General features: G+C 45.4%; 1 protein-coding gene across 1 annotated transcript; it reads left to right on the forward strand.

Moving 5' to 3' along the window:
* Positions 1–494: 494 nt before the first annotated feature.
* On the forward strand, positions 495–26,446 carry Ctps1 (CTP synthase 1). Its single transcript, XM_048351009.1, has 19 exons — positions 495–615; positions 4,134–4,312; positions 7,172–7,342; positions 9,536–9,636; positions 10,496–10,612; positions 12,156–12,239; positions 12,666–12,746; positions 14,986–15,137; positions 16,917–17,049; positions 18,343–18,431; positions 18,994–19,088; positions 19,492–19,554; positions 21,127–21,170; positions 21,715–21,811; positions 22,753–22,808; positions 22,897–22,993; positions 23,499–23,643; positions 24,223–24,311; positions 25,647–26,446. Exons 2-18 carry the CDS (start codon positions 4,147–4,149, stop codon positions 24,305–24,307), a joined length of 1,776 nt encoding a protein of 591 aa, XP_048206966.1. The 5' UTR covers positions 495–615; positions 4,134–4,146; the 3' UTR covers positions 24,308–24,311; positions 25,647–26,446.
* The last annotated feature ends 200 nt before the right edge of the window (positions 26,447–26,646 follow it).

Genomic DNA, 26,646 nt, shown 5'->3' on the forward strand with positions numbered 1-26,646 from the left:
TGAAGTGTAACAGCAGATCCTTAGTCGGAGGGCAGCGTCCCTCGGGGTCCAGCACAGTGTGCAGCTTAGAATGGATGCCGTGGAGATGTCAGCTGGATGAAACCAGTCCTGTGACCCTCGTCCCCTGTCAAGCAGCCGCCATCAGGGCACATGTAGGGAAAGGGAGGCCGAGGAGGAGCTGGCCTACTGTAGATGGTGTGTGGGTGTGTGTGGGTGACACAGCTGGCGCTCCAGGGTGCAGAGGGCGGAGGTAGAGGGGGGAGAGGCGGGTTGTGGAAGGGCACCATTAGGAGGGTCACGGGAGAAAGAAGGCGCCCAGAAGCTATTGAGGGAGGAGGCGAAGGCTGCCAGCCGCCTTCGAGGAAGCGAGGACCACCCGCTAGGCCCAAAGCCCCAGACTAGAGCAGCTACAACCAGCCTGGCAGGGGCGGCGTCCCACGCCTGCGCACTCGGACCCCGCCCCGCTCCGCCCTCTGCGTGCGCACCACCCCAGAGCCCGCCTCCTACAAAGACTGCGGGCGCATGCGGCCGGGCCGGGCACTGGCTACCCAGTGCTCACCGCTCGCGTGCCGGCCTGACTCTGGTGCTGACTCGAGGATCCGAAGCCCGCCTCAGGTAGGCTGACTTCTGGGATCCCGGAGGAACCACTCTTCCGTGCTGGAATCCGCGGCGAAAGCCGAGCCCGGCGCGCACGGCTCCGCCGCCGGGTGACTGACGTCTCTCCTAGCCAATCAAGGGCGAAGGAGCCCGGCGTCCAGTCCAATGGGCTGGGTGCCTAACGGGAGTGGGGCGGGCAGTCCAGGCCCGCGAGGTGCCGGCTCCCGCGCGCGGGCCGCGTGGCCCGACCCTGCACGGGAGAGGGGCCGACCTGGGTTGGGAGACCCGTGGCAGTCGTAGGGCCGCCTGGTAGCGTCGGTCAGCCCCTCCCGGGCCGTAGCAAGAAGAGGGCCGTAGAGTCACAGAGCCCCCCTGAGCTTAGTCCTGAGGAAGCCTGGCGGCCGCCCCTGCATTCCAATGCGCGGGCCCTCAGCCTTTGGGCTCCAGCTCCGTCCACCTGGAAGGGACTTCAGGGCCCCATACGTCCCGCCCCAGTGGGGACGGGCAGGACCCTGACCCCGAGGGCGGAAGAGGGCCTGTGGATCCGTGGGCCCCACGAGCTGGGCAGTCCCCGTCCGCCGCCTGGCTGGAGTGGGGATGCCGGCGTTAGCCGGTTCACCTCGGCTGTGTCTGTAGGCGTTCTTTTCGCCCGCGGTCATCGTAGTTGTGAGTTCTCAGCAGCCTTGTGACGCGCTCGGGGCGGACGTTCTCATTGCATTCCCCGGCCATGGCAACCCCAGCCTCAGGCAGCTCAGGGGTCCTAAGAGTGAGCTCAGCACGCGGGCGGCAGAACTGGAACTTGACCTCGCAACTTTGATTATTCTTCAAGAAAACTCCTCCCCCCACACCCCGTCATTGGTGAATTTCTGATGCATGTTGATATATAATGCTTCTGGGCTTGGAACAGTCCCGTGACTCTCATCACCTTCAGAATAAAGTTCAGGTGGGGCATTCAAGTTAGCACTTGAGTTAGCTCCTAGACCACCAGTCTCTCCCCTCCCCACTACGCCTCCATGTTTACCTGCTTGTTCGCTCTCTTCCTGTTCCTACGGTTGAGGTCAGGGAGGCAGTCAGCCTGACTGCCCTTTAGAGCCCATCAGAAGTCAAGAGCTTCTGGATCCTTCACCCAGGCGTGTTCTGTCTTCTGTTGGGCCCTGGTCTTTACCTAGATCTTGACACTGAAAGCTTTCTATTCTGTCTAACCTTCATAGACTGTTGCCACTCACTGAATTACGCATTAATTTCTGAATGTTCGGTCGCTGGTAACTTGTTCTGGCTGCCAGCAACTTGAGGCCCAAATTGTTTTGTTTTGGTCACCACTGCATGAAACTCTCACATAGTAGGTAGTTCATAAATGTCAGGGATGAACCCTTTTCCACTGGATTTTGGTGGCTTTTGGGATATGTCTTGCCAGCCATTATGGGAGAAGACAGTTCTACCCTCTTACAGTAAAACTGGGGCAAGTCAGGTGCAGGCGGTTGAGGTGAGTCACCCATTCTGAATCCACTCAGGGTGGCTGAGGGATTTGTAGGAATGTTCATGATTTAGTCAGTGACACTAAAGTATAGTCAGGGTATAGTTTCAAGTAATGAAATCTGGTTAAGACATCTAAAGATGTAGTGAAGTTTTTTTTGTTTTGTTTGTTTTTTAATAATGGCCAGTAGAAGCCATTCATCTCTGAGGTGACAGTGTTTTCCTCAAATAGTCACTTAGGGTCTATACATCTAAAGAAACTACATACAGTATATATATCTTTTGGGAGATCACAGTCCATATTTAACTTATTAAGGCTCTCAAAGGTCTTGTGCTAAAGAAACCAAGTGACTTTGTTTAGTCAGCATTTCTTTGATTTATCTGTCCATAAAACCCTTTTTAGGAAACCCATGTGGCCTTTTGTAGAAACCAGAGCACATGTTTTTGAAACTGCAGGGGAGGCTAGGAAGGGGCAGGCAGTGCTCCTTGCTGGTGGAAGGGGAACACATTTTGAGTATTCTTCTTGTCCAGTGTTCATTCCTGTCTAAGGGAGGAGGAACAAAGCCAGGGAATGCTTCAGGCAGAACTCCCTTTTCCTGGTTCCTTTCTTATTTATTTTTGTTATGATTTGGCTTCACACAGAACATTCTCGGAGGAGGAAAATGGCCTCCCAGTGCTAAAGCAAGCATTCTCTGCCCCTTTCTCTTGCTTCTTTATTTGGACATATTTGAGTTTACAGACTAGTTGGTGTTTCTGGGCCTCTGGACCTGAGGTGCAATGGTGGCCCCTCCCTGATGAGTGTCATTGATTTCTTCCTGTCTGTGCTGTTTCCCCCTCTTGATTGCTGTCCTGGTATCCTCTGCTCCCCTTTTTGCTGTGAGTCCTGGGACTTGAACCTCAAGGCCTGGGCACTGTCCTTGAGCTTCTTTTGCTCAAGGCTAGAACTCTTCCACTTGAGCCACAGCTCCACTACTTCTGTTTTTTTTTTTTTTTTTTTTTTTTTTTTTTTTTTTGTAGTTTATTGGAGGCAAGAGTCTCACAGACTTTCCTGCCTGGGCTGTCTTTGAACCCCTATCCTTAGAGCTCAGCCTCGTGTGTAGCTAGGATTACAGGCAGGAGCCACCCCACGCTTCTTATCTCTGAAGTCTGTATCTTTCACTCCTTTGACTTCTACTCTATGGACTCAATCTATTCATCTCTGTCTTTAATTACTCTGTTCCTTGTGAGCGTCTCACTGATTTATTGAGGTCCTTTTCCTCCTGTGAGTGGTTCCTTCTTGGGCACCTGGAGAGATTACTGTCTAGAAGCTATATGTAATTGGAGGAATTTTAGGATTACCCATAGCTCATTATGTAAGTTTCCCTGTAACTATTTTTTTTGTCTGTTTTCTCTAATTGGGGGAACTGAGTTTTCCCCATGTATACATTATGTTTAAGCCAGAGACTATTTTTTTTTCATGGAGAATTGGAATAAATAAAGACTGCTTTATTTATTTATTTTGTGCCAGTACTGGGGTATGAACTCAGGGCTTGGGCACTGTTCTTTAGCTTTTTCACTCAAGGTGGGTGCTCTGCTTCTGGCATTTTGGTGATTAATTAGAGATAAGAGTCTCAGGGACATTTCTACCTGGGCTGGCTTTGAACTGTGATCTTCCGCTTTCAGCCTCCTGAGTAGTCCAATGTCTAGCTGCCATTTTTCCCCCAAGTAGGGAACATAATGAAGTACCTGCCTGATATTCCAGTGTCTGGCCGTGATGTCAGCCAATAATTGGGACTTAGTGTTTTATCAGCCAGCTTAGAGCTGTTTGATTCTTAAGGTCATTGTCAAAGCTTTACACAATGTCTGCATTATTTTGTAACAGTTGCTTTTCTCTTCATATTTGATTCTGTTCATTGGTCCAATAAATGTCTTATGATCTTCTTTAAACTTGATAAGAACCTTCCACAGTCACAGCACGTACTGGTGAAGATTCATGGCCTGTAATTGGCAGAGACAGTATTGAATTCACTTGTTTGATTTGTTGTGATACATTTTATATTTCTCTTTTTTTTTTTTTCTTTCAGGTCACAAAGGAAAATGAAGTATATCCTGGTTACTGGTGGAGTTATATCAGGAATTGGAAAAGGAGTTATTGCCAGCAGTGTGGGCACAATACTGAAATCATGTGGCTTACATGTAACTTCCATTAAAATTGACCCCTACATTAACATTGATGCAGGAACTTTCTCTCCTTATGAACATGGTAAGTGAACTGCCTGCTCCTCCCCCTTTTTCATCGTCTCTTTTTCTTTAAGACTAGGTCTTACTAGGTAGTCCAGGCTGGCCTCAAACTCCTAATTCTCCTGCGTTAGCCTCCCCAGTGTTGGGATTACAGATGTATGCCACTATGCCCAACTTTTTTTTTTCCTGTCTTGGGTCTTAAGAGCCTGGGTGGCTGTCCCTGTTGCTCAGAGCTAGCACTCTACCACTTGAGTCACAGTGTCACTTCTGGCTTTTTCTGTTTCTGTGGTGCTGAGGAATCGAACCTAGGGCTTCATGCATGCTAGGCAAGCACTCCACCACTAAGCCATGTTCCCAATCCCTTTTTTCTTCATTTTCTTAAATAATAATTATGTGGAATGACATGTCAGCTCCTGGAGAGCAGGTATATGTTTTGTATAATTTCCATTCCTTGCATTCTAAAATGGTCCTTGTAACAGAATGATATTGTGTTTTACCTGAACAGAAGGTAAGATTCTTTTCTTTTCATGTTACTGGGTTTGAACTCAGGGCTTGCACTTGTTAGGCTGGTGCTCTACCACTTGAACAATGTCCCTAGCCCTTTTGCTTTATTTTTTAAGTAGGGTTTTGCTTTTATGCCTAGGCTGGGCTGGACTACAATCTTGATTATGCTCTCCACACACCTGGGATAACAAGATGATAGTGGATCTTGATCACTTACTGCCTGAGCTGGCTTCAATCATGATCTTCCTGATCTCTCCCTGCTTGAGTAGCTTGGATGATAGGTGTAAGCCACTGCTTAGCTGGAAACAAAAATCCTACTAGATAGGTTAGTACTTAGAGCCTAGGAGTTTTCATAGCAGAAAAATGATTTTTTTGGGGGGGTAATAGCTGACAATTGTCAATTCTTTTGAAAAAAGATAGCAAATATTTGAGAAGAGGAATATGCCTGTTCTTCATGATCCCATATTAAAAATTGTATGGGTGGACAGAAGTTGTGAAAGAGTGGCTTTTGGCCCAGTTATTGCAAGCACCCTCCAAGAGCATGCTGACCAGCTTCAAGAAGCTGTGTGCTGCCTTTGGTGGAGGTGTCCAGGTAGAGGCCACAGGCCACTCTGCAGAGATTCAAGCAGCAGATCTCGATTTGGACATCCAAACTGGCTAGATTTGGAGAATCTGTAAGTTGAGGATTCTGTTTTGCTACCAGAATCTGATGAATGAGGATTTGAGGTAACTGAAAAGTGGAAACCATTAAGGAGAGTAGGAAAATAGCATTTTGTTGCTGTTATAACTGTGTTCCAACAACAGTTTTTACTGATGGTGTGACAAATGGCTGGGCCTGAGTTACCTCAGATTTATTGCTTAAATTTGGAGGAGATGTATTGTTAAAACATAATGTAAGCTGGGTACCAGTGGCTCAAGCCTGTAGTCCTAGCTACTCAGGAGGCTGAAATCTGAGGATGGCGATTCAAAGCCAGCCCGGGCAGAAAAGTCCCTGAGAGACTCTTATCTCCAATTAACTACTCAAAAACCAGAAATGTTGCTGTGGCTCAAAGTGGTAGAGCACTAGCCTTGAGCAAAAGAGCTCAGTGACAGCACCCAGGCCCCGAGTTCAAGCATTACAAAAACAAAACTAAAACATAATTTATAAGCTGTGTATAATGGTGTAAGCCTATAATCCCAGCACTTGGGAGGTGGTGATAAGAAGACTTTGAGTTCAAGGCTAGCCTGAATCCTCTTCCTCCAAATAATAAATTTGAAAAAAGAACTCCTTCTATACCTTCAAGTTTTTCTTTAAAAGTTTGTTTGTTTTTTGTTGCTGGTCACCAAAAAAAAGTTCAAGCTTGAGCTCAGGGCTTGGGCACTGTCAATTTGCTTTTTAGCTCAAGGCTGGTGTTCTACCCCTTGAGCTAGAGTTCTACTGCTGTCTTTACGGTGGGTGGGGGGGTTAATGGGAGATGGGACTAGCTTTGAATCACAATCCTCAGATCTCAGCCTCCTGAGTAGCTAGGATTTACAGATGTGAGTCACTGGTGCCTGGCTATACCTTTAAGTTTCAAAGTTTATACTCTTACTCCTCTCTAATGTTGAGGTAAAAATCTGTAAGGACACGGAAGTGTCTAGTGCAGAAGTCCTCCTGTAACAAACAGCCTCAGGAAAAGGTCCATATTGCCTCTTTTTCCCTTCAGTGCTGGGGAAAGAATCCAGGGCCTTGTCCTGCCAGGCAAGTGCTACTTTTTCTGCCTTGAGGAGATTTGATATAAAAATTTTGAGCAGAGGATGAGTTCTCTCTCTGATGGGGAAAATAAGGCATTTGTTCCTTTCCTGATTTTGAGCTTATCCCTTGTAATAGTAGAAATGAATCAGTCTAGACAACATCACTGAAATGAAGTTTGAAGGAATGCATGTGAAACGAAAGAATGTGGAATAGGCATTTCACAGCTCTGTTTACCTAAAGTGTTGCTGAGAAGCAGAGTTTTATAATCAACACCACCTTCCTATGCCTACATTATAGGGGTTTTGAATAGCATTGTGCTTCTGTTTTGCCTCAGATGTTATTCTGCTCTGGAGGGAGACAAGGCTCTTTATTACTGGGCAGTGCCTTTATCCCCTTTGGAGACTGGCATTTCTTTCCTTCCATCCCATGATATTTTATAACTTCCTGATAAAGAGTGAGCTCAAGCTGGAAGCATGAAGTTTCGATTTGGAGAATGTTTGGCAATTTTTCTTTTTCATGTCATGTTTAGCTTTGTAGAAATAGATTTCTCTGCTTCATGTCAAATTAATGCAGACTTTGTTCTGGCTGATGTTTATGTTTCAGGATTCAAGTTGTACCATGGTAAACTTTAACTCACCCCCTTGTGCTCACTGTTCATTGCAGGTGAAGTTTTTGTGCTGGATGATGGTGGTGAAGTTGACCTTGATCTGGGGAACTATGAGCGATTCCTTGATATCCGCCTCACCAAGGACAATAATCTGACCACTGGGAAAATATATCAGTATGTCATTAACAAGGAACGAAAAGGAGATTACTTGGGGAAAACTGTCCAAGGTAATACAAATTTATTTACCTTTTTCAGATTTAAAAATCATAAATATGCCTGGGTGGCCCACATCTAAAATCCTATCTACTCTGGAGCCTGAGATCTGAAGATCAGAGGTTCTGCAGCCTGCCAGGCAAAGTAGATTTTTTTTGGGGGGGGGGGGGTGGGAAGCGGTTCTGGGGCTTAAACTCAGGCCCGGGCTCAAGGCTACTGTTCTACCACTTTGAGCCACAGCTTCACTTCCAGTTTTTGAGTGGTTAATTGGAAATAAGAGACCTTTGCCAGGGCTAGCTTTGAACCATGGTCCTCATATTTCAGCCTCCTGAGTAGTTAGGATTATAGGTGTGAGCCACTAGCACTCAGCCAAAGAAGAGTATTTCCAATTAACCAGCAAAAGTGGTGGAATTGAGGTGTGGCTCAAGGGGAAGAGTGACAGCCCCAAACCAAAAATTCAAGCACAAGAGTAAGGCCCTGAGTTTAAGCCCCCAGCATTGTTCCACCTCCCCAAACAAAACAAGACAAAAAACAAGATGGAGGAAATAAATTGTATGAGGCAAGATGTTTGAGCTGAGGAACCAGTCATGAAAAGAGGGGGCACAGCAAGCACAGAGGCCACAGGTCACAGATGTTTCAGATGGTCATGAAATGGAGGGAGAGTTGGTGTGGCTAAGGCATAGTGGCCCAGGAGACAGTCAGAGAGGTTGGCTAGTCAGGTCTGCTGAGCAGTGCCAAGAGTTAGGATGTGACTCTGCTATAGAGAGGGTAAACGGTGGAATCATGAATTCTGATTTGTTTGCAGTCTTGAAAGATCACTTTGCTGTGTATGGATCGGGTAGTAAATCCTGTGTACCAGCTACTGCTGTGTAACCTCTGATTACTAAAGTTAAAAAAACTTTCTTTGGGGGGCTAGGAATGTGGCTTAGTGGTACAGCGCTTGCCAAGCATGCATGAAGTCCTGGGTTTGATTCCTCAGTACCACATAAACAGAAAAAGCTGGAAGTGGTGCTGTGGCTCAAGTGGTAGAGCACTAACCTTGGGCACAGAGAGACTCAGGTGAGAGCCCAGGCCCTCAGTTCAAGCTCCAGGACCGACTGAAAAAAAAATTGTCTCTGGCCAGGCACTGGTGGCTCATGCCTGTAATCCTACCTATTTAGGAGGCTGAGATCTAGGGACCGTGGTTCAAAGCCAGCCCAGGCCAGAAACCTTGTGAGATTCTTATCTTCAATTAACCACCAGAAAACCAGAAGTAGAGCTGTGGCTCTTAAGTGGTAGAGGACTAGCCTTGAGCAAAAGAGCTCAGACCCATGACAGAGAGAAAAAAAAAATTGTCTTTGTTTCTTAAGAACTTGCAGTCTGAGCCTAACAACTATGAGTTTTAAGAGTGTTTAGCAGTAGTTGGCATTTATTGAGCTCTGGCATGCTAGGTATTGCTAAACATACTCACTACTTGATAAAGTAGGAGCTGTTACCTCCACTTAGCAGATAGAGAAACTAGGCTTAAGAATAAGTAGCCAGATGCCATGGGCTTAGCCTGTAATCCTAGCTATTCAAGAAGCTGAGATCTGAGGATTATAGTTTGAAGTCAGTCCAGGCAGGAAAATCTATGAGACTCTTGTCTTCAATTAACCACCAAAATGGAGGAAGTGGCTCGAGTGGTAAAACACCACATCCTTGAGTGAAAAAAAGCCAAGTAAGAGCTTGGCACCCTAAGCTCAAGCCCTAGTACTGGCACCTCAATTTAAAAAAGGTAAGTAATTGGTCCAGTGATCCAGTGAACTGAGATATGAATCTAGGCCCCAGATGCTATGCCCTGAAGGCTTGCCTCTGCATTGGTGACTTTGAAACAATAGGCCAGAGTGCTGGGAAAGGCAATGAGGTGTGATGTGCCCACCTCCAGCCTTGGCTGTGAGCAGCAGCATGGCCATTTGGTCTTTCATGTCTGTGTGCTTTAAGGTGGTGCAGGTACCACTCTTGGCTTTGTTCCCTTCTAGTGCTTCTGGCCACAACTTTTAGAAATCTGAGAGGAAGCCATGGGAAGTGTGACCTAGGCATTTGTTGAAGCCATTTAAGGGATGCCTCCCAAGTATTTTTATGACCCAATTGCTACTCTGTCTAGGCCAAGTGTAGCAGTTAAAAAAAAGCATACTTGCCTCAGTGCATGCTGCACAAATGTAAGTGATGGTTTCTTCTCTCTCTTGCAGTTGTCCCTCACATCACAGATGCGATCCAAGAATGGGTGATGAGGCAGGCACTAATACCTGTGGATGAAGATGGTCTAGAGCCTCAAGTCTGTGTTATCGAGGTTTGTGTGATTTTCAAGTATGTGAACAGTTGTACTCGTTCTTCTCCTTAGTTGGCCATAACCCCTGGCAGGACCATCCCCAGTGAAGCCCTTGGCTTCTCTGTCTGCAGCATGCTTCCCAGGGCACATGGAGAAGGAGGGCATGCAGAGGAATTCATTCTGGTCCAGTTGATTATGCTTTCCCAATATGTATGGGTTCATTCAGCTCTGACTACCAGAAGAATTGACGAGACACATTTTCATCCTCCTCTAGGGGATGGCTTACCTTTGCTTTCTTCTCATTACTGATTTTTATTTGTTTATCTTTTTCTTTTTCTTTTTTTTTGAGATTGGGTTCAGGTTGTCCTGGAATTTGAGATCCTCCTGCCTCCCAACTTCCGGGATTATAGGTGTGCATCATTATGCCGAGCCAGACCTTTGCTTTCCTCTTGGCAAAGCAGTCATTCCTGAATGGGCTTCCTTTGGCTTCCCTTTTCCTTTTCCTCTCTGCTGATCACAGCTGCTGTATTTCAGTGTTCTTTCAAAATCAGGGAAATCAAAAGTTCCAGCAGTTTGTTTATAACTGATGCTTTTAAATAGGAAATAGATAGGGCTAGATTTTTTTTTCTTTGTGGTTCTTCTCTCCTGACTTTTCTCTTGAAATGCTGTGGCAAGATCGCAATAGCCTTGGAGAATGATGAGCCTACCCAAAGAGTCATCTTCCAGCCCAAAGAAGTGTCTGGTGGCTGATGTTCTTCAGGGGAAGGGTGTGCAGTGACACTGTCACAGCTCACTGAATTGACACAGAGCAGATGTGAGAGGAGGAGATCACCAGGGGAAGGTGGAGTGCTTGACCTCTGACACAGTGCTGCTGTTCCAGCTTGGCGGGACGGTGGGAGACATCGAGAGCATGCCCTTCATCGAGGCCTTCCGCCAGTTCCAGTTCAAGGTCAAGAGGGAGAACTTCTGCAACATCCACGTCAGTCTAGTTCCTCAGGTAAGGCATTTTCTCTTAAGGTAAGTTTGACTTTGAGGGGAGGATTGATTTTCATTTATTATCTAGCAATAGTACTTGTGGTTCAAAAAACTCATCACATGGGAAACATTAAAAAAAATAAATTGGAACAGTTGTTGAAGATGGTGAGTTGGCCATCTGTGTTTGTCTTTACTAATGGTGAAATTAGTGTAAAGGTGTTTTTTTGTTTTGTATGTGTGTTAGTACTGGGTCTTTAATTTAGTGTCTCAGTGCTCTGCCTTAGCTTTTTTGACCAAGGCTCTTCCACTTGAGCCACAACTCCACTTCTGACTTTTGTGATTAATTGGAGATGGACTTTTCTGGTTGGGAGGGCTTCAAACTGTGATCCTTGGATCTCAGCCTCCTAAGTAACTAGGATTACAGGTGTGAGTTATTTATTTTTTTAAGATAAAAATTCACAAAAATAAATAGTGTGGTAAGGAGTCAATAGCAATAGAAATGAGGAAGTGTGGCTCCAGTGGTAGAGCACAAGACGCTGAATTCAAACTGTAGTAACACTTTAAAAAAACAAAAGAACTCCAGAAAACCCAGAAAGGACGTGGGCAGGAAGAGACTGGCCTAGCAGACCTGGGACTGCTAACACTAATCTTGCAGCCGGGGAAGCAGAGAAGCTGCCCCATTGGCCCTGCAGAACCTTCAGAGGCTCATGGTGGGTGCCACTAGATAGTGGGGTGAGAGTGGGGCCTGCCATTGTAACTGTTCTTTCAGAAGACGTAGACCTAATGTGCTCATATGAGCATCTGCTTCTCCACTATCAGCAGCACTGCGAGCCTGTAGAGGGTTTGGGACAAACTGACCAACACGGGGGACAGTTGAGGGCAGTGATGCTGAACCATAGACTCGTTATGCTGGGAAGACACCTTGCCTTCTTCCTGTTGGTTCTCAGCATGATCATAGCCAGGCTTGGCCCTTCCACATGAGAGATCAAATTCTCCTTTGATGTATGACCAGCTTAGTGAAGCAGGACATCACTTTGGTGCCCACAGTGACTCCCCCTGCCCCTCACAGAGCTTCCAGATTGCTTTGAAATAGGAATTGGCAGCCAGTGGATTAAAGGAAATAAACTACATATGTTAAACAAGAACCAGGTGCTCTCTGAAGGAAACATAAGACAGGGAAAAATTCTTAGAAGTTAAGAATTGGGTAATAGGTGAAAAGTTAAGAGGAAGAAAGTTGAGGAAAGTAGGGCAGAGACCAAAGGACTGAAAGGAGGGGGGAAAGTTAAGAAAAGGAACTAATACCTGAACAATTGGATTTCCAGGAAATAAGAACAGAGACAGACATGAGGGAGGAAGTGTAATCTGAACCCAGGGTCAGCAAATTATGGCCAAGGAGCTGAGGCCAACCTACTGCCTATTTTAGTCAGTGAGACTTTATGGAAATAGAGCCACATACATTTGTTGATATGTTGTTTGTGGTTGCTTTTGTCCAGAAACAGCAAAGCCACATAGTTGTGACAGAGACAATCCTTTTTTTTTTTTTTTTTTTTTTTTTTGCTTAACAGCCAAGTTCAACAGGGGAACAGAAGACAAAACCCACCCAGAACAGTGTTCGGGAACTTCGAGGCCTTGGACTTTCCCCAGACCTGGTAAGATTTTCTGATTGCTTGCTTTCAGAGGGAAAGTTGAAGTCACACTTCCATGACAGGAAGGACCTTTGTCTTCTTGCCAAGCTTTTTGTACTGTTGATGGTGGAGAAAATAGATTTAGTGCTTTCTTTCCCCTTCTTGCTTCTATAAAAACATTCAGTAACTAGGAAATCCCTCGTTGGCTCCTGCAGGTCACTTGCCCACTTGTTTATACCACCATCCGCTTAGGGTTCTCCAACTGCTCTGAAAATAGGTACTATCTTCACTGATCATGTGCCTTATTCTGAGAGCTAACGTTTTTGTCCATCTTCACAATGTTATGTCTATTTAATTCAGTCTGGAAAAAGCCCAGCTTGGCAACCCCTCCTCTACCCAAGCCATCTTTCTTACTTATTTACTTATTATTTATTTATTTTTTACTGCTAGGTCGTGTGCAGGTGCTCAAATCCTCTTGACACGTCTGTGAAAGAGAAAATTTCCATGTTCTGTCACGTGGAACCTGAACAAGTAAGTGTACACTCTATCTCTGCTTCTAATTATCTGAAGCCTCTTGAGCACAATCTGTTTATGAGGTTGCTGTTACTTGTAGAGTCACCCAGAACTGACCCCCATTGTCTATCACCTACTTGTGGTTCCTCAAACATACCTGACATCTTTTACCTCTCTGTACTCCATTCCTCTTCTTTATGCTCCATAGAGACTAAATTTATTCCACCTAAAGCTCTACTCTAGTTCTGTTGTTCTTTTTTTTTTTTTTTTTTTTTGGTAGTGCTAAAGGTGGAACCCAGTGCCTTGCACAGTACAGGCAAATACTTTGCCACTGAGCTACATCCCAAGTTCTTGGTGTTTTGAGAGATGGGCTGAGTAGCCCAGGTTAACCTCATATTCATGATCTTCTTGCCTCAGGCCTCCTGAGTGCTCTGCCTCTGCTTTTGTACCTGCTAGTAATTTCCATCAAGAATTTGTCTGCTCAGTTCCTGTGGCAATGTTGCATTCATTTTTGTCAATCATTTTGTCTAGCTAGGACGTAGTATTGTCTGATAAGCCTTGTGTTCAGCCTCTTCAACCCTCAGGGATAGTCACTTCTCTGGACGGAGTGTCTGACACATGCTAGTGTGAGTCTAGGTGTGTGTGTACATGTATGTGCATGTGCATATACATGTGTCTGTGTGTGTCTTCCCTCTGTGACAGCTTCTGGAGGGAAAGGACCATGTTATCCAACCTTATGTATCTGGTGCTTGGAGTGTTGTAGGCTCTAGTACACCTTTTAATCTGTTTGTAATTTATTAATTGAGAGAACTTATGGTGTGGAAAAATCCAAAACTTTGGAACCTGTAATTTATCTTAAGTGTGGTGTTTAATATGGAAATTCCGGTCATGCTAAGTTGGGGTTCTGTATCAGTCAAATTGTATTAGTCATCTTTTGACACTATAATAGGGAGGCAGCCAACTTAGTAAAGAAAAATGCTTAGTTAAAAAAAGAGATTTATTTAGTTTTCTGTTTGGGAGGCTGAAGGTTCACACAGCACAGAGCAGGGTCCGGGAAGGCCAATGGCAGAGCATGTGTGGAGGAAGGATTCAGAAGCAGAGAGGGTAGAGCCAGGTTGCTTGTGAGAATTCAAAGGGTCAAAAGAAAAATACCTTCATAACCTTTTTGAGGGCAGAGTCCCAAACTCCAATCACATGGTCCCTTGGGAATGCCAAACCATTTCGAACTGTGGCAGTTGGGTTTGGCTTGAAGGAAGCTTGAAGAGAAGTAGAAGTTGAGGAGTTTCAGGACACAGTTAAGGAAAGTTTGTTTTACTACTGGGTGGTTTGAGGATGAGGAGACTGAGCAGGAGAGCCCAACTGGTCAGGGGAAAGAACAGTGCAATGGGAGGTTAAAGTAAGAGTAATCTACCTGAAAGATTTTGAGGCCAAAGGAGAGCAATGTGACAAACCACTGGCCTGGCATTGGCTTGAATAGAGCTGGAGGAGAGGCCTTGCCACTTACCTTGATAGCCTTGCTCTCCAAGATGGTTCAGGCCTCAGAGTGTGGGGCAGGGCTCTGGGGTATGACTCCTGAGACAGGAGCTCATTTGGGCATAGGGGTGTGTTTCATGCTGAAGGGCTGGATGTAGACACAGTTTGTTTTCTCGAGATTCCTTTCATGTGCACTTTAATTTGGATATTTTATTTGTGGTACTAGGGTTTGAACCTAGGGCTTTGTGCTCCCTAATCTGTCGCTCTTGAGCCATGGTATCAGCTCTATTTGCTTTGGTTAGGATCTTGCATTTTTTGCTTGGCCTGTGATCTTCTTATGTATGACTCTCACATAGCTGGTATAACAGATACCGGTACTGTGCCTACGCTTCTTTCTTGGTGGGGTGAGGGGATGAGGTGAGGTTTTGTTAACTTTTGCTTGGGCTGGACTTAAAGTGTGATATTCCCACCACCTCTGCCTCCTGAGTAGCTATGATTACAAGCATGTTACCTGGCTTGCTGCTGGGATGACAAGTTTATATCACCATGCCCAGCTCTTTCTCTGCCTCCTCTTTCCCCTCCTTCCTTAAGGATGTTCATAATAGCCAATAATTTTCTAACCTATTCTTCTTGAGTCAGTTTTGGCAATTTGCCTTTTTCTAGAACACTGACCTTTTTCTGTCTCCAAACTGAGAATTTTTTTCCCAAGGTCATATAGCTAGTAGGTGGCCATAAGCTCTGTTTTTGTCAGATCACTAATCATTCGTTTTTGTTATTTAAACAGGTGATCTGTGTCCATGATGTCTCATCCATATACCGGGTCCCCTTGTTGTTAGAAGAGCAAGGGGTTGTGGACTATTTTCTTCGGAGGCTGGACCTTCCTATTGAGAGGCAGCCACGAAAGATGCTGATGAAGTGGAAAGAGATGGCAGACAGGTCAGCCTCCCTTCTAGGAGCTGGCAGTGCCAGCCTTTTTGCTTTTTTTTTTTCACAGTGCAGAGGATTACTTTATGCTGGAGTCCCTCAGCCCTTGAAAAGGCCTGCATGGTATAAGGTGCTCAGAGTGCTAGAGATGGGTTCTGTACTATGAAATGGCACAGCACAGATGAGGAGGTTCCTGCATGGCTGGGCCAATTCCCACTTCTCTAGGCAGTGAGTTCAGAGTATAGCATTCTACCACATTTGTCTGTTATCACACAGCCAGCCAGCACACATGCACCCAGGGGCCATGGGTCAGCCTTCATTCCCTAAACCCAGGTGAATAGCTGGTCTTGCCTAGAACTATGTTTGATAATAACGCCATTCACCCCACACCAGAAAAGGCGCTCAGCAAGGAAGTTCTGCCACCATCTTCTCTTAAGTTCTAGCGCTCTTTCATTGACTCTGAGATAGTTCCTCAGAGCAAGGTGTGGCTCACTGTGGTGGTAGCATCACAGTGACAGCAGTGTTACCATGATAGCGGTATAAGCCTGTGCAGAGGGTGTGTTTATTCCGTTGCTCGGTGGCAATTGTTTTCAGCTTGTTTTTCCTTTTAATCTTCATTTGTGTGGAGATTTTACATGAAGCTACCCAAGTGACTCACAGTTTTTGTTTGTTTTTTTTTTTTTTTTTTTGGCCAGTCGTGGGCCTTGGACTCAGGGCCTGAGCACTGTCCCTGGCTTCTTCCAGCTCAAGGCTAGCACTCTGCCACTTGAGCCACAGCGCCTCTTCTGGCCGTTTTCTGTATATGTGGTGCTGGGGAATCGAACCTAGGGCCTCGTGTATCCGAGGCAGGCACTCTTGCCACTAGGCTACATCCCCAGCCCCGTGACTCACAGTTTTATGACCCTCATTTTATACAACATTATAATCATTTTGCTGTTACTAATTATAATTTACAATAGAAATTGGGTAGACCTTCCTTTTGTAAATATCCCATAATTTCACTTTTCCTTTCATCATATTAACTCTTGTGAATTATCTGCTCATGTCTGTTCATGTCGCCCCCTCCCCCACCCCCCGCCCCTCAGAATGAGAAACTTTATTTATTTATTTTTGTTGGCCAGTCCTGGGGCTTGGACTCAGGGCCTGAGCACTGTCCCTGGCTTCTTTTTGTTCAAGGCTAGCACTCTACCACTTGAGCCACAGCGCCACCTCTGGCCTTTTCTATATATGTGGTGCTGAGGAATTGAACCCAGGGCTTCATGTATACCAGGCAAGCACTCTTGCCACTAGGCCATATTCCCAGCCCCAATGAGAAACTTTTAAAAACATTTCTGTGAGATTTTGGAACTGTCTCTTCACAAGGTCTTCTCCAATCTTTCTTCTTTTTTTATTTTTATTTATTTTTTTTTGCCAGTCCTAGGGCTTGGACTCAGGGCCTGAGCACTGTTCTTGGCTTCTTTTTGCTCAAGGCTAGCATTCTACCATTTGAGCCACAGTGCCACTTCCAGCTTTTTCTGTTTATGTGGGGCTGAGAAATCGAACCCAGGGCTTTGTGCATGGTAGGCTCTACCCTTAAGCCACATTCCCAGCCCAGATCTTCTTTTCTTTACATACCCTGCCTGCTGATCTGAAAATTGCTTCCTTTTGACCTGTTTGTGCACAGCCCTCAGATGATGTTTGCTCCCACTGGATTCTTCCCAGGCATATTTTTCTTCTATAACAAAAGCAATTTTAGTCCCATGAAGGTGTGTACATTCCAGATCACTGAGTGTTTCTTGACTTGTTCGCTAGGTATGATCGCTTGCTGGAAACTTGCTCCATTGCCCTTGTGGGCAAATACACCAAGTTCTCGGACTCCTATGCCTCTGTCATTAAAGCTTTGGAGCATTCTGCATTGGCCATCAACCACAAGTTGGAAATCAAGGTAAAGGGAGTGATGCATCCATATCTGTTCTATGTTTTTGAAGCCCTGGATTTCTTTTTAGTGATAAGAAAGATTGATGATTGGCTTCTGGCTCTGAGAAAAAAGAAGTTTCTGGAAATAGCAAAGAAGAGGTAGTCAGAATAGATACAGAGAGAAACAGATTGCCTGGACCTGAATCCCAGTGCCCCAGGGCCTGGCAGGTAGAGGCATGTTGCCGTTGAAAACCTTCCCTGTATCTGTTCTGCCTGGGTCATGGCAGGCAGAGTTGAGCCAGCACTGTGTTGGGACACAGTTGACCATACAGGGCTTATTCATATGCTGGCTCTGTTATCTATAAGCTGTGTGGCCCTGAACAGCTTGACCCTTTCCTGCTCTTAGTAGATCAGCAGTTGGATCATGGAGTATCTATACAGTGGAAAACTACTCAGCAAAGAAAAGGAACAAACCAGATATATGTAGCAGTGTTGATGAATCTCAAAACATACTGAGTAAAAGAAGACTGACACACAGAAAAACGACATATTGTTTGGTTCTATTCATATGAGTTCTTGGTTCTTTCTTTGTTGTTATTGTTGGTTGTGGGGCTTGAGCTCTGGGCCTGGGTGCTGTCCCTGAGGTCTTCAGCTCAAAGCTAGCACTCTACCACTCAAGCCACAGTGCCACTTTCTCATAGGAGTTCTTGAGAAGACAGACTAACATTTTGTAGAAGAAATCAGCTCCTGAGTTGTCTGGAGTGGGAGGCAGAGAGGGAATTGCAGAGTGACATATGGGGAGCTTTGGAATAGTGGTACTTTATCTTGATTGAGGTGGTGGTCATACCTTCATGTCTATACATTGGACAGAATTCATGAACGCATGCACTTAAGATGTTTGTATCTGGCTGGGGATATGGCCTAGTGGCAAGAGTGCTTGCCTGGGTTCGATTCCCCAGCACCACATATACAGAAAACGGCCAGAAGTGGCGCTGTGGCTCAAGTGGCAGAGTGCTAGCCTTGAGCAAAAAGAAGCCAGGGACAGTGCTCAGGCCCTGAGTCCAAGGCCCAGGACTGGCCAAAAAAAAAAAAAAAAAAGATGTTTGTATCTTATTGTATGGACATTGGGGGAGTTGTTTGAATGGAAGATACTTTGCAGTCACCTCCAGTGGCTTACAAAGACAAGATTTTGAAAAACATATAGTTAAAAGTTTAAATTATTATTAAGTTTAAATATGGTATGATTTGAAAACCAACATGGAGGGAGATAAAATGTTGCTAATGTCACTTAAAAGTCATCAGCTGCTTGTTGTCCTTGCAGTACATCGACTCCACAGACCTGGAACCCAGCACCCTGCAGGAGGAGCCAGTACGCTACCATGAAGCATGGCAGAAACTCTGCAGTGCTCAGTAAGTGGTGTTCCCTGTCTGCGTGTTTGTTGATGGCATGGTCTTGTCTGCCAGTGCTAAGTAGCCTTCTTGTTAAATGTCTTTTCATTATTACACAGATGACCTATTGTATGACTTAAAATATAGCCTAACAATACCGTTAAATCTAAATCAGAAGTCTGAGATCTGAGGGATCATGGTTCCAAGCCAGCTGGGAAAAGAAAGTCTATGCAACTCTTATCTCGAATTAACTACCAAAAAGCCAGAAATGGAGTTGTGGCTCTAAGTGGTAGAGTGTTAGTCTTGAGCACAAAAGCTCAAGGACAGTGCCTAGGCCCCGAGTTCAAGCCTCAGGACTGGCAAAAAAAATCATGAACAAAGTGCTGTGCCAAATGCAGTAGCACCATTATAGTTCTCACGTGGCCAAATCCATAGTTTTGTTTAGCTGAGTTTGTAGTGTTTCCACATGCAGCTTGTTGGCAGTTTCCAAATAACTCAGAGGAAACCATCGACTCCACCATGGTTGCTTTGAGGTTATGGGCTGGGTAAAGCCTGATGCCTTGTGGTTTTCTCTCTTGTGCAGTGGAATACTGGTTCCAGGAGGTTTTGGTGTTCGAGGGACAGAAGGAAAAATCCAAGCAATTGCCTGGGCTCGGAAACAGAAAAAGCCTTTCTTGGGTAAGGAGCCCTGCCATGCGCTCCTCTAGTAAGGAAGGAGGAAGGAAGAGAAGGTGGCTCAGGGCAGCAGCGGGGCCAGGGAAACTAAGTCACATTGTTTGCAGAACTGTTGAGATGGAGTTTAGTAATTTTCAGCTTCATCAATTGCAAGTGAGAACTGAATGAGAGAAGGCAAGGGAAGCTATATTTAAAGTAGTAGGTGGAATATTGCTTCTTTCTCAGATAGGCTGACTGCAGAACCTAGAGTTTTGTGGACAGTTAAATCAGTACAGCTAAAGCATAGGAGCAGCGTGCTAGCGCATGCAGGAAATGACCTGTCAGGACTTAGTCCTTGACAGCTTGGACAGGGGATGTGGGAACTGCTTCTCTTAGAGCTTCATTTGCTTTTCTCTCTGTTTGGAAGGTGTGTGCTTAGGAATGCAGTTGGCAGTGGTTGAATTTTCAAGAAATGTGCTGGGATGGCAAGGTAAGTGCGTTTGGACACTCAGATTCTGGTGTAACTACTCCCAAGTGGCTGAGATGGTGTGGCCTGTTGGTGGCTGGGAGCAGGGCTGCCTCTGCCACCACAGTGCCACAAGCTCCTCCATACGGCTGGCAGGTGTCCTTTGGTTCCTCTTGAAATTTTCTGACTACTGTGGTTGCCATCCACTGGGTGCCCAGGAGGAAGCCTGTGGCCTACCAGGCCAGCACAGTGGTTAGAAATGGGTTCTGGAGCTGAAGGACTTGGGTCCAGTTCTGGCTTTATTGTTTTCTTAGGATGGTGATTTCAGGCAGCTTGCCTAGCTTTCCTGGAACTCTGTTTCTTCTGTAGATTGGGAGAAAAAATATGAGATCTACTTCCCAGTTATAAAAACTTGGTGAAATAATGCATGCACACGATCCCTAGCAGTGTGGACAAATTGGAAACACTCAAACATCAGATCTATCTACCAACTGTAGATCATTGCAGTGACCACCCAAAAACTCACTGGCTTCAATAGCTACGGCTGTTCACCTCTCAGTGTTCTCAGGGTGTCTCTGCTGGGTCTTCTCAGTACAGGATAAAAAGGTCATTTGTACTGAAATCATTTATTTACTTAGCAATGTAGAGCAAGGCAGCATATGAGATGCTGAGAGTGAAAGAAAAGTAGGAGGCCAAGCACAGCTGCTCACAGCTATAATTCTAGCCACTTGGGATGTGGAAATAGGATCATGGTTTCAGGCCAGTACTAAAAAAAAAAAAAAAGTTAGCAAGGCTCTTTTTCAAAGAACACACTGGGCCAACATTTTGGTATATGCCCAGGGTCTCAGCTGCACAGGAAGCAGGGGTAAGGGCATCACAGTCTGAGGTCATTACTGGGAAAATGTACAAGACCCTATCTGAAAACTAAATCTAAAAAGGCTGGGGGCACGGCTCAAGGGTGAGGTCTCCCTTCCCCCCAAAATAAAGAAAAATAAATTAGAAGATACAGTTCTTGCTTGTCCTGAACAAAGTTTGCAGTAGAAAATGAAAAATCAAAGACAACAATGTAAGAACTGTTGTCATAGACACATTACCTAAATAATCGTTTTGATTTTTCCATTTTGTGTAGCTTAACTTCCCACAAAGTTGAAAACTTCATGGAAAAAATTTACTTGTTTGTGTTGAATATTAGCTATTTTAAAATGCTGTCCCAAGCTTGGTGCGTGCGCGCGCATGCGTGTGTGTGTGTATGTGTATGTTTGCCAGTTCTGGGACTTGAATTCAGGGCCTGGGTGTTGTCCCAGTTTTGAGGCACAGCTCCAGCTCTGGCTTTTAAAAAAAATGGTTAATTGGCAATAAGAGTTTCACAGACTTTCCTGCCTAGGCTGGCTTTGAACTGTGATCCCTGGATCTCAGCCTCCTGAGGGGCTAGGATTACAAGCATAACCCACTGGCACCCAGCTTGTTCCCTAGTTTTTATTCAGGTCATTGACCTTAAGCTGGGGCAAATCATGACTCAGTACTTAGCAATGAAGCTAGTAGGTAATCAGTTTTGTTTGTAACTATTTTCATAACTCAAATACTTTACCTTTTCAGATGCCAATTCTACAGAGTTTGACCCTAAGACCAGTCATCCTGTGGTGAGTCAAGTGTTGGAATCTCCCAGAACTCAAAAGGAGTAGAAAGGCATTCATGACACCAGTGGTGGTAGTGATGGGCAGGGAGGCCACGTGGCTGTCTCCTGAAGAATGCTCCCTTGGGAGGACTCTGATACCGTGTCTAAGACCTAACAGATAAGAATGTTGATTTTTCACCATGTTATTCCTCATTTCTTACTCATCTTTCCAGTTTCCCACAGAAAGCCTTTAAGACAGGTACTAGTGCAGCCACCTAAAGGGGACCTTGATCTCCATGAGAATAGCTCTCTCTCCGCCCCCTGCAGCAACTTTAGAAATAATATTTAACTAAGAAAGCACTTATGTGTGAATGTAGTACATGCCAGCCACTGGTCTTGCCACTTTATGTTTATTGGTTTACATTATCCCCAGCAGTAAGGCTGGGCATGCAGAGCCTCCTTAAGTGGGGGGGGCGGGGGAGAGGGGTGGGCTTCATGGGAGGAAGGAGGTCCATTTCCTAATAGAAGCCAAGTTTAGTAGTCTGTGTTTGTTTTCTGAACATTTCCAGGTCATAGACATGCCAGAACACAACCCCGGGCAGATGGGCGGAACCATGAGGCTGGGCAAGAGGAGAACCCTGTTCCAGACCAAGAACTCAGTCATGAGTAAGAGTTGCCCCATTCTGGCCTCTCCAGGACATGGGGCTTAGGGGCAGGTGGTGGGGGGGGAGGGGGGAGTGCTGTAGCTCTGAAATGCCAGGCTGGCCTTTTCTTGGTTTTGTTCTTGCTTGCATTTCTCAAGTTCATGTCCTTTTAGGATGCATTGTCCTAGCAGGACAGCAAGGTGGGTCTCAAAGGGTACTGGTGAGGCCTTGGGCCTGCATGAGGGCCTAGCAGTAAATCTAAATTCATTGCACTTACTTTCTACTATGAAGTTGCACTGTGTAGAACTTGTTTTGTTTTTTTGCCTTGACAAAGTACTAAATAGATAGTAAAATTTTTGAGAAATTTGAGAAGAAAAATAGTTGAGAAAATTACTGTCAGGCAGGCTTTTTCCTGACTACTGGGATCGTTCTGTCTTTAGTCAGAATCAACAGAAGCACCCACTATTTGTTTGGGGAGATCTGAGGCAGCCTAGTTTGTCTTGGATTTGGGGTTTCATTGAGCCACACAAGCATGTGTCAATAAAGCAGCAAGTTGCATATTGAGAGCCTGTTCGCCTGGAGCTCCAGGTGCTGATGACCTTTGATGATTGTGACTTGGACAGCATGTCCTCAGAGGTCTGTGTAGCTCTGAACCGTCTCCTATCCTCACATTGTTCTTTGGGTTCTGGCCATTTGGTAGGTTCTCTGGTCTGTTCTTCAGGCTGCTTCTAGCAGCAGAATGCTTTGCCCTTGAGCAATCCTCTGTTTGAGGGGCATTTGGAAAGCCTGTTTTTCTGAAGCCTGAGAATTAGTCTAAGTTGTGCCTCGAGCAAGTAAGTGTGGTTGGCAGTTGTTATGGCTTGGCTATGTGGACATCAAGTGAACCAGGAAGTAGAATGTGGTTATGAATATGTCCTTTGTAAAATCAGCAGTCTTCCATCCATCCTGATTTTTCTTCCTCAGGGAAACTCTATGGAGATGTGGACTACTTGGAAGAGAGACACCGCCACCGATTCGAGGTGAGTACATGATCATGTTCACTCCTTTCTACTGCTCTTAAAGATAACAAGAGGCCAGCAAAATAAATGATTTTTCCCACTTCACCAGGTTAATCCAGTCTTGAAAAAGTGCTTGGAGGAGCAAGGCTTAAAGTTTGTTGGCCAAGATGTTGAAGGCGAGAGGATGGAGATTGTGGAGTTGGAAGGTGAGTATCTGGACAGTGGTAGTTAATGGAAAATTCAATATGGTTTTCTGGTATGTGGGCAGACATAAAAGTATGTGTTGCTAGCCAAATGTGATGGCACACACTTGTAATTCTAGTACTTGGGACGCTAAGGCAAGAGGATCACAAATTCAAGGCCAGCCTGTGCATATATAGCAAGACCCTGAGTTAAAAAAAAAAAAGTGAGATGGTTGTCCTTGCATATGACTTTTTTGCAAGCGGACCCTTAGTTGCTGTAAGGGTTGGACTTGGTTCTGAATCCCTTTCAGCTCTCCTAGGAACTGCATGGCCCAGTCTCTGCAAGTTACAGGAGCCCGTGGCTCTAGGACCCCTTAGCCAGGAGAGACAGTAGTGCTAGAGAAAGGGTATATAGATTTACCTAGATGTAAATGACAGCATTGCTTCCAAATAATTTCAGAATTATTTAATAAGATTGTCTCATGCTAATGTCCAACATACATAATGGATCCTTTTGAATTTGTTTCAGATCATCCTTTCTTTGTTGGGGTTCAGTACCATCCTGAGTTCCTGTCCAGGCCCATCAAGCCTTCCCCACCATACTTTGGCCTCCTCCTTGCCTCTGTGGGGCGGCTCCCACATTACCTCCAGAAAGGCTGCAGGCTCTCTCCCAGGTGGGTGAGGACATGGCTTCAGTAGTAAATGCTCATCTTCTCTTGCCCCCATGGTGGGGGGTGGGGTAGTGGTGGTGGTCATATCATGCATCGCAGTGAGGTGTCACTTAGTGAATCCTGGGGTACCAGGTGTTTCTCACATATCCAGGGACATTCCCATCTTCCCATGGGGTTTCTTAAGTTGCTCCCCTGGGGTGCTGGTCAGGCCTCTTCTCTACAGTGGTCAGTCAGGTTCTGGTAATGAGGTTGAGCAGATTGTGTCTGGCAGAGGACTCCTTGGTCCGTGTTAAAGGAACTTTAGGTTTCCATGAGGAATGGGCCCCAACCAGAGGGTTTATTCCCCATTGCTGCCTTTATCCAGAACTGGCTGCTGTGGTTAGCAGATCAAGACAAGTACAAATGGCTCTCTCTCCTAACTAAAGGAAACAAATCCCTCTATGGCCTCAGAACACAGTTTGTGGTCAATAGATGTCTGCTGTATGAGGACACATGTCCCTGTAGTAATGGGGGTTACAGAAACTGGGAGGTAGAGGTGAGATTCTGGTGAGAGATGAGTAATAAACCTTGTGAATCCTACAGGGACACCTACAGTGACAGAAGTGGGAGCAGCTCCCCTGACTCTGAAATCACTGAGCTCAAGTTTCCATCTATAAACCATGACTGATCTGGTAATGTGATACCTTCAAGCTTTAGTTTAAGAAAAAATGGCAACAACACTGTAATACTATCATGTGTTTGGTGCTGAAAATTCTTAGTGGTCCGGGGGCGGGGGGTGTGGAATGGAAGTGGTAAGGCCAGTGTGGGTATCAGCTGGCCACTTCACATCGCTGTTTGGGTACTGCGGGGGACTCCTGGGTGCATGCAGGCCCTCTGGAGGCCCTGCTATAAATCTGGATATGTATAGTAGTGGGCCTGACAGTTACGGGATTTCATTTCATGGGGCCTTAAGCTTTCACCTGGAAGTGCTTCAGAACTGACACTGCTTTCACCCAGCTTGGTCTTGATTCCATAAGTCTTTTTTTTTTTTTTTTGCCAGTCCTGAGGCTTGAATACAAGGCCTGAGCACTGTCTGACCTCCTTTTGCTCAAGGCTAGCACTCTACCACTTGAGCCACAGCACTATTTCCAGCTTTTTCTGTTTATGTGGTACTGAGGAATCAAACCTAGGGCTTCATGAATGCTAGGCTAGCACTCTTCCACTAAGCCACATTCCCAACGGATTCCAGAACTGTTGTAAAACCCAAACAGTTACAGAACAGACATTGAAGGTCTGCCTTGACAGTGATAGGGTTATAAAGTTGAAACAATAGGCATTCTGTGAATTGTAGAAATCGTTTATGGCATGGATTGTTGGCAGAAATGCAGATTATGAGGGGCCCAGAAGGCAGAGGATGCCAGAAATCTGTAGGGTATGAGATAGATGAGTTCTGCCCTAAGACATGGGTGGGCAGCCCTCTGGATCCTGTGTCCCAGGCATCTCTCTCCAGAGGGCTCCCCTGCTGACCAGGTAGCTGGTCTGATGCTGTGATTTTGACTGATTCCCCTTCTGCCATATTGATTGGTTACCTGACCTGGGCTGACTTTAGACAGGTGGGTAGGCATGAGAAGCCAGCCCCAGGAGGAGGAGCTTAGCTGCTTGCTCTGCTGTGTGTGCGGGTGACACTGATGCTCCCACCAGGGAGGTTGCTGTAGGCTGCCTAAGAAACTGATGTAGAGGAAAAGGAAGGATAGTAACAGTAAAGACATTTGGTTAGTCACATGGAGACTTACCCATCGGTGGGCCTGGTGCTGTGGGCAGAGTGCTTGTATTTAGGCCAAAGGAGAGGTCACTGCAAGGTCTTTAAATGTGGTTCTGTAGGGTTTAGAATTGTAGCTTCTGATTTTTTTCATATTAGGCTCCAAGTAATTGTTCTTTTAAAAAGAGACATAGTTTCTCATGGAAGCAGAGGATATTCTTCTACTTTGGTAGACATCATGTAATTGGTAACTTTTTTTTTTTAACAGGAATGATTCTTCAGGAGACCCTTTGACTTTGATAGTTTACAGCTATGATTTTACACTCAGCTTTTGACACTTTCTTTAAATTATGTTTCTTATTAAGATTATTTTATTATAGGGAAAGGTATTTGGAAACTTTGTCACTTGCATGCCCCATCACATTCTGGCTCCTTCACGATGTACTTGCCCATCATGCAGCACGCTTCTGTGCAGTTCGAGTTTCTGAGACAAGCTGGACATCTGGATAGGAACTGATAAAGGGTGGGCTGGTAGAGGCCCATGGACCATCTTGCTTCTCCAACTACCTCGTGTCACTGTGGATTTGAGTGCCACGTGGACTCAACACTTGATCATTTTAGCCAGTGTGTCTGACACTTGGTGCCAGTGACTGTGGTCATTGCCACTCAGAGCAGTGAGATCACACCTGCTGCTTCTCACCCAAAGGGACATTCAGTTCAGTGTCACATGAAACAGCAAGACATCGGTGTCTCTGAAGTGGAATGTAAAGACCCTAAGCATTTGTGCTTTCTATTCTTGGGGCTGGGAACACTCCTTGCATCAAGGGGTCACTTAAAAAGCCAGAATCTTTTTGGGAAAACTGCCCGTAAAACCCTCTCATATTGACAGCTTTGACTCGAGGGTACTTTTTTTTTTTTTCCCAGAATGGTATTAACTTCAGTTGAAATGCAATATGAGAAGTTATTTTCTTAATGTGATGTTAACAGTGGGATGGCCAAGTGCCTACTCTATTCTGACTGGACTCAATGTATACTCCTAACTTAAGAAATAAATAATGTAGAATCAAAGGCGGCCCTCGTTTTCTATTGTTATGTTACTAGCCAGGCAGGGAAATTAGAGGTCTGAGCACTGCCGGGGTACTTGTGTCTGGGCACAGATCCAGGGTTCTTCCAGGGTCACAGCCTCTGGTGAGTTGAGTAATCTGATGTTTAAAATAAGAAACAAGCCTTTCTTAAACTAATGGTACCCTTCCATGCCTATGGAGATT

The sequence above is a fragment of the Perognathus longimembris genome, chromosome 7 (assembly GCF_023159225.1).
Source record: "Perognathus longimembris pacificus isolate PPM17 chromosome 7, ASM2315922v1, whole genome shotgun sequence".
NCBI lineage: Eukaryota > Metazoa > Chordata > Mammalia > Rodentia > Heteromyidae > Perognathus > Perognathus longimembris.